Below are 12,885 nucleotides of genomic sequence, written 5' to 3'. Positions count from 1 at the left end.
AAACAAACAATTTTTGAATCTTTACAGAAAGATTAGTAATAATTGTCACATCACATTGGCCTACTGCATCAGACTTCTGCTCTTGGAAATTTCAGGCTTCATTTAGGCTGGGTACATTTACAGGCTTTCAAATGTCCTATAATTTCAGGGTGCAAAAAAATAGTTGTGGTTGACCTTGCACTTGAACCAATACTAAGTCTGTGTATAGCTTCGATCTAAGAGCTCAGAACATTTTAGACATATCTTGCACCTTCAGTGTATAGGAAAGGGCGGCCTGGAAGTGCCTGAAAATCAGCTGCTGGGGCATTCCGATTATGAGACAGCCAACACTGCACACTTGCTTAGTAAGCTACGAAGGGAATTGAGTTGCAAATGACTGCAACTGGCTGATGAAACGCCTCTTTGACCACCAAAAAATGGCATTTGCTAAAGAAATTAAACACTTTTGGCTTTCATTCAACAATGAACTATGTTTATAATACAGCAACTGATGATTCATGGTATTACTTGAAGAGTATGGGATCTGACGTGCAAGTATTGTATTTACCTGTTAATTTGGTCTGTTGTATTAAAACTATTGCTCAGATATTCCCAGGCGAGATGGTGTTAATCCATTTAAGGACTAAATCTATGCAGTGATGACTATTGTTCTCTCTGCCATTCTCTCAAGTTCATAAAAACAGTGAAAGAACATTTCAATCTTAATTTTTCAAATGTTAATTTTGAATTGCTAATGTTTAATATCAAACACGATATCTTCTGCATGAAAGGCATTTTCAAAAACTTTCATTTGAATAATTATTTACACAATGGAGAATGCATATTTTTAAAAGATATAAACACATACTTGTATCAATCCAAGGACTTTATCCTGCACAATGGCTGGAGGATTATTTTTGGGCAAGACAATTTTTACTAAAACACCATCAACAAAGTCACGGTTGGCTACGAGGATATGGAAACGATGACCGCAGTTCTTAACACAGGTCTCCAAAATCTAATTTTGAAAAGGGAGATAAAATGAAATTATTTGTCAAATTTAAGCATTGGATTACTCACTTAATTCCTTGCAACAGGTTAATCTGAAAGCATGCATATGATAGGATATTGTTTGTTTTTCCCCTATAAAGATGAGATAGCAGAAGTTTAATTCTTTTTCAAGTTGCCTTTAAAGATCACTGGTGGCAGAACTTGACAATAGTTCTGTTAACTTCCATTTGCAACACCATTCTTAAGCAACATACTGAAAATACTGCCAAGTTACACAAGCAATTTTGAGGACACCAAGAGCAGACTGGTAATCTCAGGGAAGATGGCAGTATTGTCAGCAAATGAGGGCTAAGACTAAAGCTCTGGCAACATGGCTTCAAATTTCATCATGACAGCTGGAGGAATTTAAATTCTATTTAATAAAAAAAAAATCAGGATTGAAAACGAGTCTCAGCAATAGTAAGCAACCATGACAACTCAGTGTTAAAAACCTAATAAGGGCTATCCTTACTTGGTCTGACCTACAGATGACTCCAGATTTATGGCAACGAGGTTACTCTTTAACTGTCTTCTACGATGACATACCAAGTTATTCCTTTCAAGAGCAATTAGGGATGGGCAACAACAGTACCTAAATCCAGTGAAGAGTCTTTAAAAAAAAATGCTAGCAACTATTATTACTGGATTTTAAAAATCCAGACTTCTACATCCAATCATCAAAAGGAATACATTTAGAGTCCAAGGAACATCAACTGTGAACAGCCAGTGTGATTTTACCCAGTAAAAGCGTGAAGTGCATTCTCTGCAGTTTGCATAAACTCAATGTTTTTACAATTATACCAAATTGTCCATCAAGACTTTCTCCAGCTAGACTGATGCTCTGTAACTACAAAGATTCCAAAATTACCACTCTTTGAAAAAGAGCTTATCCCTCACTGAGGCAAGCCCACAAACAACCACCAACTCTGAAAACTCTAGCCAGGTTCCACTACAACAACCAAGATAACAGACAATATTCTAAAAACATCAATGTGCCCCTAGCTCACAATATCAGATCTTTTAAACTTATTTGGAATTAGACCTGTTGGTCCACCAAAAACTAATGCAGTTTTCCATGGATCATACCTGGGAAGGTAATAGTGTACTGGAATTGTTGCTGGTCTAGTAATCCAGAAACCCAGGAAATGTCTCAGAGACACAGATTCAAATCCTATCATGGAAGATGGTGGAATATAGAGTAAATTAATGCAGTATAGAGAGACTGAATAGGCTGGGACATTATACCCATTCCCCGGTGCGTCACAGACTGAGTGGTGATCTTGTAGTGATTTACAAGGGTGTGAGGGATATAGATGGGTAAATAACCAAAGTCTTTTTTCCAAGGCAGGGGAGTCCAAAACTAGGCTTAACGTGAGTAGGGAAAGATTTAAAATGGACCAAAGAGACAACATTTTCCACACAGAGGGAGGTGCGCGAACTGAATGAGCTACCAGAGGGGATGGTGGATGCAGATATTTAAGAAAGCATCTGGATGGATACTTGAATAGGAAGGCTTTGGAGGGATTGGGCCAAATGCTGGACTAGATCAGGTTAGGATATCTGATTGGCACAGACAAGATAGACCGAAGGGTCTGTTTCCGTGTCACATAACTGACTCTATAAACCTGGGATTAAAAGTCAAATGATGACTATGAAACCATTGTCAGCTGTCATAAAAACCCAGGTGGTTAACGAGTGTCCTGTTGGGAAAAAAAACTGCCCGTCTACATTTGACTCAATATTCTCAGCAATGTAGTTGACTCTTACCTGCCCTCTGAATTGGTCTAGCAAGCCACTTGATTCAAGGACAACTGGGGATGGGTAATAAATCCCGGTCCAGTCAGCAGCATTCAATCAAAAGTAGTAACAAGTTTCACTGCATTCCATCCAATAATTTGAGATGTATTTTTAACAGATAAACAGACCAACAGATGAGCATAGATACCATTCTCCCCACCTTTAATAGAAGAGATCGGTATCCAAACAAGTACTGATCCATGCTATCTAACAAATGCTAAAACATGATTGCAAGAGGTTATGGGGAAGAAACCATAGCTGCTGAAACAATTGGAGAGAAGATAGAATGGCTGACTGGAACTTAAGCATACTTGTATAACGAAAGGGATATCTGCAAATATAAAAGCAGAAAATATTTTCCCCACACTTGTGGATCAGTAAGTGGGATGGACATTAGTACACTCCATTACCTCAATGAGCATCTACTTGTTTAACTATAATGTTACAAATCCTAGGGCTCTGCTCAATATAAATTCAGAGCGTCCTGATAGCCTAGCCATCGTTTGCCCCTCAACTAATATCATCAAAAACCAACTCATTAGCCATACACCTCACTGAGCCATGTAAGAACCATAGGTATATTAATCACTGGTTTAGATTAGATTAGATTAGATTAGATTAGATTACTTACAGTGTGGAAACAGGCCCTTCAGCCCAACAAGTCCACACCGACCCGCCGAAGCGCAACCCACTCAGACCCATTCTCCTACATTTACCCCTTCACCTAACACTACGGGCAATTTAGCATGGCCAATTCACCTAACCTGCACATTTTTGGACTGTGGGAGGAAACCCACGCAGACACGAGGAGAATGTGCAAACTTCACACAGAGAGTCGCCTGAGGCGGGAATTGAACCTGGGTCTCTGACGCTGTGAAGCAGCAGTGCTAGCCACTGTGCCACCGTGCCACCCACTAGTTTGCTACTTGGCAACAGTGAGGACTCCTTCAAAAAAAAAGTCACATATTTCAAGACATTTCTCAAACATGCAGGAAAGCAGGTTTTTTTTCTAACTCACCGTTAAAGCAAGCATTACTTCACGGTAGTTTTTATTTCCACTCAGCCTTTTTTTCAGAGCCCTGATAGCATCCTTTGGCCTATAAAAGGAAAATTTTCATCTATTAAGGAAAGCGAGTTAATTCTGCTAAGCGGCGTGTATTAAAACAATTCTAGCGAGGGAAATAATTGATAGCCAGAGTTCAGTTTTATCAGTTCAACTCATAACTTCCTCAAAACTCAGATTTTTTAATGCTCACATACACCAGTGACATCAAGTGACAGATAAGTATGCCTGATATTCGTGGTTCAGGCAGTTTGAAAGAGCCAAATGCACACTGCACTTGTATTAACAATGATACATAACTGCTGTTGGATGTCAAGTCTTGAACATGCCTTTGTAAGCAACTTCTGGAATAAACTTGAAGTTTTAAGAAACCAGAACCGTAGACTCTTATATTCAGTGAAATATCACAATTATTTTCAAGGACTTGGGAAAAACACTTTCTTTTTAGAAAACTTTAAAAAAAATAATTTAATAACAATTCTGACTTTTGTTTCTAAGATACATTGCACATGTACTGCCAATACTCAAATACTTTACCCAAGTTTTAATTCCTTGTGGATAAACCTGAAGGGGTTCCAAAAAAAAAATGGAGAAATGTAGTTCCCAAAGTATTCTAAATTAACGAAATGAAGCAGCCAGCTCCTCCGGTTTCTATCCTGAGTGCACCTGAGCTCACGCCAAACTCTCATCAATAGAAATCCTGAATTCCAAGGAGTTCAAAACTCACTCCCTTTCTCCACCAAGAGCCACATAAAAAGAACAAAGTTCCCAAAGGTAGATGGGAACAAAGTTCCCTGGTAGTTAACTCACAGATCCCTTTCTCAAAGTAAAGAGAGATGTACAAGTTATTATAGATAAGGAAGAGATAAAACACAAACAAATTAAGCCAAATAAATTAAATGGGTTGGGCAGAAAAGGGGAATAATGAAGACAGATCAACAGGGATAATATTTTGCTGGAAAGTGAGCCAGCAGATTAGTAGGAAGCATTCCTGAGAAGTCAATAAGAGTGCAGAGCAAATTTGGAATAGTTTGAGAAGTTTTAGGCACCATACCTCAGGAAACAGACACAGGCCTTGGAGGCAGCATAATGTGGATTTACTAGAATGTCTGGACTCCAAGGATCAAATTATGAAAGGGATCTGATTGAAGTTTCTGTACAGCTCCCAGTTTTTGGTTGACAGCTTTGAACTTAAAAAGTGTCAGGAAGTAAAAAAAACACAATAGGTAAGATAAGGTGGTGGCATAGTGATAGCGTCACTAAGCTAGTAATCCAGAACACTCAAGCCAATGGTCTGGGGGCATGGGCTTGAATACCATCAAGACAGACAGCAAAATTTTAATTCAATGAATAAAGACCCAATAGTGACCACGTAGCCATTGCCGATTGTTGTAAAACATACCTAGTTCATGCATTCCTTTCCTGGTCTGGCCTACATGTGACTTTAGATCCACAGCAATGTGGTTGATTCGTAACTGATCTCTGGGCAATAAATGTCGGCCTAGCCCATGATGCCCATTTCCCTTGAACTGATTTTTAAAAAAAGCTTATTTCACATTTGCGCAATCAACTCAATCAAAAACTAGACCTCTACTTAAAATTGGACGAATGGCTAATCTATATTAATGTAACTCTTGAAATATTGTTCTCAACCCAGAGGAAACAATATTCAATGTGAAATAAAACATACCCAAAATCGGAGCACATTGAATTCAATCAGGTTTTTGAAGGGCTGGGAAAGACCACAGCAGTTAATCAATTGCCTCACTTTGGTACTTTATGATCTGCTCCTTCTACCAAATAGTTAATACTTTTATTCAAAGATTTAATACTTTCCCTATTTAATTCTTACCCTTCTTCAGTTTCGTTAATAATATCACAAATTTCCATGTTCAGGGCCCAGTCTTCAGTCTGCAGGGATCCATCTGTAGCACGTTCTATTAATAAAGAACAACAAAATGCAAGTACTTTATGTAGCACACTACTTTCCAAAAAAAAGAGAATAAGTCTGTGAATAGAAATATTATTAGAAAGGTTAATTATAGAATCCCTAAGGGCAGAGGCCATTCAGACAATTGAGTCCTGCATCAATCCTCCAAAAAGCATCCCTCGTAGACTCAGCACCTCACCCTATCCCCAAAGCCCCAAATTTACCATGGCTATGGATGTAGGTTTGCTCGCTGAATTTGAAGGTTCATTTCCAGACGTTTCGTCACCCTACTAGGTAACATCTTCATTGGGCCTCAGGCGAAGCACTGCTTTCTATGTTTAGGTTGGTGATGTTATTTCCTATGGTGAAGTCACTGCTGGTTCCTCTTCTCAGGGGGTAGCAGATGGGGTTGAACTTGATGCGTTTGTTGATAAAGTTCTGGTTGGAATGCCACACATCCATCCTAGAACAAGCCAAACAAAGACACACACAAGAAGTCCTAGAAGCATGGTACTCCAACCGGAACTCTATCAACAAACACCGAGTTAGACCCCATCTACCACCCCTGAGAAAAGGAACCGGAAGTGACTTCACCACAAATCTTCGCTATGACCATAGGTAATCCACCGAGCTTGCACACCTCGAGACACCACAGAACAAAGTAGAAGGGACAAACCACTTAACCTGAACAGTTTGGAACAGTGGGACGAAACAGAACCACCTGTCTAAAACCTACACAGACACGTGGAGAACAAGCCTGACATAGATAGACAGTTACCCAAGCCTGGACTCCAATCCAGGTTCCTGGCACTGTGATGCAGCAGTGGCTAACCATTGAGCCACCATGTCTCACAATTGCCTGAAGCTTCTGTCAAAGATCAATTCATCAGCCCAATAAGTGAAATCTAATAGACTGACAAAATTGCAATATTTGAAAGGACAATTTGTGTGTTAAACTCTGGTTATAAGGCAAAAGTGATATGAATGATTCAAATTGAAAACTCAACCAAAAATGCTATTATGTCTAATTCAAAGCAGTAAGTCATTACAATTGCACGTGTCAAGGAGACTACACAGATTAGGTGGAATCTGTGACTGAACAGGTCTGGTGACAAAAGATGAAATTACTTTCTTTGGTTCATATTTTGTTATCTTCTTGGAGAAAGGGAGGACTGCAGATACTGGAGATCAGAGTCAAAAAGCGTGGCACTGGAAAAGCACAGCAGGTCAGGTAGCATCCAAGCAGAAGAATCAACGTTTCGGGCATAAGCCCTTCTTGCCTTTGAAGTTTTACAGCAGGAAGTCCCAAGTTCTGGCATTCATACTCCCAACATCTCCATAGGTTCACTGGGGGAAAGTTCCAAAGGATTTAAGGGCTAGCCATTCAAGAGGAGATGACCATCACCTTATTTGGCCTTTTGTCAGAAGAAAAATGCAACAGCTAACAATAAGTGGTTATTTTCTGAGATTCTGGCTTGAGATATATATGGAGGAACTGTCAATTGTTCAAGGCTGCAGATTTAACCAATGATTATAGGTTCCAAGAGACCTCCTCTTCCCATTTAGCACCTAGTTCCTCCAGCCCCTGCATCTACTGTGTAGTCTCTGGACGTCGGAGTACATCATGGAAAAATGAACAAACAGCAAAATTCACAGCTGACCTTGGGATAACCTGCATGGGAGAGCTCAGAACACAGGAGCCAAAAACTGCATATTTTTTAAGTGTAACCTTGCTGTAAATCTACAATAGTGAATAGAGTGGTTTCTTTCTTGATTGTATGTTTTGAGATCTGTCTCATGGTTTATATTCTTAAAACTTAAAAATACCAAGTTAGCCTGGAGCAGTGTTTTTTTTTTAAATTGTGCTATTTTCTGGGTCTGTAGATTGTGAAGAAATAAATATGGCCTTTAGTAGAGTGATGTGCTCTTCAGATGTGGGAATTTAGGGACAGTTTCTACTTTACTGATGATTGTCTGCACAAAGTGTCCTTGGTTGCAAGCCTTATCATATCGTATGGATCGGAAGTTAGAAGCAATAAGAAATTTACAGGAGCGAGGGAATGTGATGGATGGTAGGTATAGTAAGAGAAAAAAGCTGCAGATAAAGTCAGGTAGATGGGTTAACTCGAGGAAAGGTAATAGAGAGGCAGGTAGTGCAGGAGTCGCCTGTGGCTATCCCCATCTCAAACAAGTATGTTGCTTTGGAAAATTTAGAGGTGATGGACTCTCAGGGGAGTGTAGCACGAACAGCTAAATTTCTGGCACCAAGAATGGCTCTAATGTAATGAAGGGTACATCAGGCTACAAGTGATCGAGTGTAATAAGAGACCCTCTAGTCAGAGGCACAGAGAGAAGTTTCTGCGGCCAGTAACAAAAACTAATGCTGGTGTGTTGCTTCCCTGGTGCCAAGATCAAGGATATCTCAGAGAAGGTGCAGAATGTTCTCAAAAAGGGGACAGGGACTAGCAGGAGGTCATTGTACACATTGGAACTAAAACCATATGAAGGAGAAAGGAAGAATATAGAAAAACAGGCAGGAATTAAAAATGAAGGTCCTCGAGCGCAGTAATATTTGGATTACTCCTGGTGCTACGAGGTAGTCAGGGCAGGAGTAGAAGGAAAGAGCAGATGAGGAGTTGGTGCAGGGGAGAAGGATTCACATTTTTGGATCATTGGATCTCTCCTGGGGTAGAAGTGAGTAAAAAGTGAGGTCTGCAGATGCTGGAGATCAGAGCTGAAAATGTGTTGCTGGTTAAAGCACAGCAGGTTAGGCAGCATCCAAGGAACAGGAAATTCGACGTTTTGGGCCAGAGCCCTTCATCAGGAATGAAGGGCTCTGGCCCGAAACGTCGAATTTCCTGTTCCTTGGATGCTGCCTAACCTGCTGTGCTTTAACCAGCAACACATTTTCAGCTCTGGGGTAGAAGTGAGCTGTACAAAGAAGACGAATTGCACTTGAATTGGAAGGGGACTAACATACTGGCAGGGAGATTTATGAGAGCTGCTCAGGAGGATTTAAACTAGGAAGGTGGGGGTAGTTTGAAAAAGAGATCAATCCAAGACTTGTACAGTTAGAAAAAGGAGCGAGTCAAAGAGTCAGGCCGGGCACAAACAAAGCAAAGAACGAGTGATAAAATTAAACTGCATTTATTTCAATGCAAGAGGCCGAAATGGGGAGGCAGATGAACTCAGGGCATGGTTAGGAACATGGGACTGGGATATCATAGCAATTAGAGAGACATGGCTCAGGGGTGGACAGGGCTGGAAGCTGACGTTCCAAGATACAAATACTACAGGAAGATAGAAAGGGAGGTTGGGGGTGGGGGGGGGGGGGGGGTTTGTTGCTGTTGATAAGGGATAGCATTACGGCTGCATTATTTCTGGGAATGCACCCAGGGAAGGTTATTTGGGTGGAACTGAGAAATGAGAAAGGAATGATCACATTAGTGGGATTATAGAGCCCCAAAATAGTCAGAGGGAAATTGAGAAACAAACTTGTAAGGAGATCTAAGTTATCTGTAAAAATAATAGGGTGGTGATGGTAGGGGATTTTAACTTTCCAAACAAAGACTGGGACTACCATAGTGTTAAGGGTTTAGATGGAGAGGAATTGTTAAGTGTGTACAAGACAATTTTCTGATTCAGTATGTGGATGTACCTGGTAGAGAAGGTGCAAAACTTGACCTACTCTTGGGAAATAAGACAGGGCAGGTGACTGAGGGGTCAGCAGGGGAGCACTTTGGGGCCAGCGACCATAATTATATTTGTTTTAAAATAGTGATGGAAAAGCATAGACCATCTAAAAGTTAAAGCTCTAAAGAAGAAGAAAGCCAATATTTGGCAAGAACTTTCAAAAATTGATTGGGGGCAGATGTTCACAGATAAAAGGGATGGCTGGAAAATGGGAAGCCTTCAAAAAAATGAGACAACGAAAGTCCAGAGACAGTATATTTCTATTAGGGTAAAGGGCAAGGCTGGTAGGTGTAGTTGCTGGATGACGAGAGAAATTGAGCTTTGGTTAAGAAAAAGAAAGAAGTATATGTCAGGTACAGACAGCAGAGATCGAGTAAATCCTTAGAAGTGTACAAAGGCAGTAGGAGTATTCTTAAGAGGGAAGATCCGGAGGGCTGAAAATGTGTTGCTGGAAAAGCGCAGCAGGTCAGGCAGCATCCAAGGAACAGGAGATTCAACGTTTCGGGCATAAGCCATTCTTCAGCCATTCCTGAAGAAGGGCTTACGCCCGAAACGTCGAATCTCCTGTTCCTTGGATGCTGCCTGACCTGCTGTGCTTTTCCAACAACACATTTTCAGCTCTGATCTCCAGCATCTGCAGACCTCACTTTCTCCTCGAAGATCCGGAAGGCAGAAAGGGGACATGAGATAGCTTTGGCAATTAGGGTTAAGGAGAATCCAAATGGATTACATTAAAGGACAAAAGGGTAACTAGGGAGCAAATAGGGCCCTTCAAAGATAAGCAAGGCTGCCCATGTGTGGAACCATAGGAGATGGGGGAAGATACTAAACAAGTATTTTGCATTAGTGTTTACTGTGGAGAAGGACTTGGGAGATATGGAATGTGGGGCAATGGATGGTGACATCTTGAAAAATGTCCATAATTACAGAGGTAGCGGTACTGGATGTCTTAAAACATAAAAGGTGGTTAAATCCCCAGGACTTGATCAGGTGTAATCTATAACTCTGTATGAAGCTAGGAAAATGATTGCTGAGATATTTGCATCATCAATAGTCACAGGTGAGGTGCTGGAAGACTGGAGGGTAGCTAATGTGGTGCCACTGTTTAAGAAAGGTGCTAAGGAAAAGCCAAGGAACTATAGACAGATGATCCTGACATCGGATGTGGGCGAGTTGTTGGAGGGAATCCTGATGGATAGGATTTACACATATTTGGAAAGGCAAGGGCTGATTAGGAATAGTCAACATGGCTTTGTGCATGGGAAAGCTCTCACCAACTTGATTGAGTTTTTCGAAGAACTAATGAAGAGGATTGATGATGGTAGAGTAGTGGATGTGATCTATACAGACTTCAGTAAGGTGTTCGACGAGGTTCTTCATGGTAGACAGGGTAGCAAGGTTAAATTTCATAGAATACAGAGAGAACTAATCATTTGAATACAAAACTGGCTCAAAAAAGGTAGAAGTGTGGATGGTTGCTTTTCAGACTGGAAGCCTGTGACCAGTATTGTGCCACAAAGATCGGTGCTGGGCTCACTGCTTTGTCATCGATATCCAAATCATTTATGTGAACAGAGGACGTATAGTTAGTAAGTTTGCAGATGATACCAAAATTGGAGGTGTAGTGGACAGTGAAAAAGGTTACCTCGGAGTATAAAGGATTATTGATCAGATTGGCCAATGGGCCAAGGAGTGACAAATGGAGTTTAAACGTAGATAAAATGTGAAATGCTGCTTTCTGGAAAGGCAAATCAGGACAGGACTTATATACTTAATGTTAAGGTCCTGGGGAGTGTTGCTGAACAAAGATTTTGAAATGAAAGTTCATAGCTCCTTGAAAGTGAAGCTGGTGTTTAGTATACTTTCCTTTATTGGTTAGAGTATTGAGTATAGGGGTTGGGAGGTCATGTTGTGGCTGTACTGGACATTGGTTAGGCCACTTTTGGAATACTGCATGCAATTCTGGTCTCCCTCCTATCAGAAGGATGTTGTGAAACTTGAAAGGGTTCAGAATAGATTTCCAAGGATAGTGCCAGGGTTGGAGGATTTGAGCTACAGGGAGAGGCTGAGAGGTGACTTTATAGAGGTTTATAAAATCATGAGGGGCATGGATAGGATAAATAGACAAGGTGTTTTCCCTAGCGTGGGGGAGCCCAGAACTAGAGGGCATAGGTTTAAGGTGAGAAGGGAACAATTTAAAAGGGACCTAAGAGGCAACTCTTTCACACAGAGGGTGGTGCATGAATGAGATGAGCTGCCAGAGGGAGTGGTGGAGGCTGGTATAATTTCAATGATTAAAAGACATCTGGAAAGATATGTGAATAGGAAGGGTTTGGAGGGATATGGGCCAAGTGTTGGCAAATGGGACTCGATGAAGGTCAGATGGACGGGTCGGTTTCTGTGCTGTATATCTACGATTGTATGACTCTACTACAAAACCACACAGATAACTTCCCAGAATTCCAATCATGGATCCACTCTGAATCACTTATCCCTGTGGTAGAGGTTAATTGGAATATTTAGGTGATTCTTATACAAATTAATTTTTAGCTTCTAAAAACTGGCCATTTAGCCCAGAGGTCCTTCTGAACATTTTAAATTTATTAAGCTAATGCAATTTTTAACATGTTTACTGTCTACAGATCTCCAGCTAAATGAAGAGTACCTGTTATCTTCATGGCTTTCACCCTCCTATTACCTTAGAGCTGTTTATTAGTTCGTCAACCAGGTGTTCCCATTTATCTTACATTTAAAATCTTAAATTTAGTGTCATAGAGCCATAGAGATATACAGCATTAAAAAGACCCTTCAGTCTAACTCGTTCACACCAACCAGATTAGAATTGATTAGATTATCTACAGTATGGCAACAGGCCATTTGGCCCAACAAGATCACACCGACACGCCAAAGACTAACCTGCCCAAACCCATTCCCCTACATTTACCCCTGACTAATGCACCTATTCTCCACATCCCTGAACACTATGGGCAATTCAGCACGGCCAATTCACCTAACCTGCACATCGTTGGATGTGGAGGAAACCAAAGCACCTGGAGGAAACCCCCACAAACATGGGGAGAATGTGAAAACTCCACACTGACACTCACCAAAGTGGGAAATGAACCCAGTCTCTGGTGTTGTGAGGCAGTGCTAACCACTGAGTCACTGTGCCAACATCCTAAGTAGATATCCTAAGTAAATCTAGTCCCATATCCCTCTAAACCCTTCCTATTCATATACCCATCCAGATGCCTTTTAAATGTTGTAATTGTACCAGCCTCCACCATTTCCTCTGGCAGCTCATTCCATACACTCACCACTCTCTGATGAAAATGTTGCCCCTTAGAACCCTTTTAAATCTTTCCCCTCTCAC

The 12,885-nt window shown here is 40.9% G+C and overlaps 1 protein-coding gene across 4 annotated transcripts in view; it reads right to left on the bottom strand.

The window, feature by feature from the left end:
• LOC132825466 (TOM1-like protein 2) overlaps positions 1-12,885 on the bottom strand; it is a 70,040-nt gene that overhangs the window by 40,877 nt on the left and 16,278 nt on the right. For all 4 annotated transcript variants that reach the window (XM_060840774.1, XM_060840771.1, XM_060840772.1 and 1 more), the window contains exons 2-4: positions 5,742-5,826; positions 3,845-3,923; positions 848-997 (exon numbers count right to left, since the gene is read on the bottom strand). In XM_060840774.1, the coding sequence (XP_060696757.1) occupies positions 848-997; positions 3,845-3,923; positions 5,742-5,826 (314 nt within the window). The remainder of the gene's footprint in view (positions 1-847; positions 998-3,844; positions 3,924-5,741; positions 5,827-12,885) is intronic.

The sequence above is a fragment of the Hemiscyllium ocellatum genome, chromosome 20 (assembly GCF_020745735.1).
Source record: "Hemiscyllium ocellatum isolate sHemOce1 chromosome 20, sHemOce1.pat.X.cur, whole genome shotgun sequence".
Taxonomy (NCBI): domain Eukaryota; kingdom Metazoa; phylum Chordata; class Chondrichthyes; order Orectolobiformes; family Hemiscylliidae; genus Hemiscyllium; species Hemiscyllium ocellatum.
The sequence above is the reverse complement of the archived record's forward strand: the minus strand, read 5'-3'. Positions and strand labels throughout refer to the sequence as shown.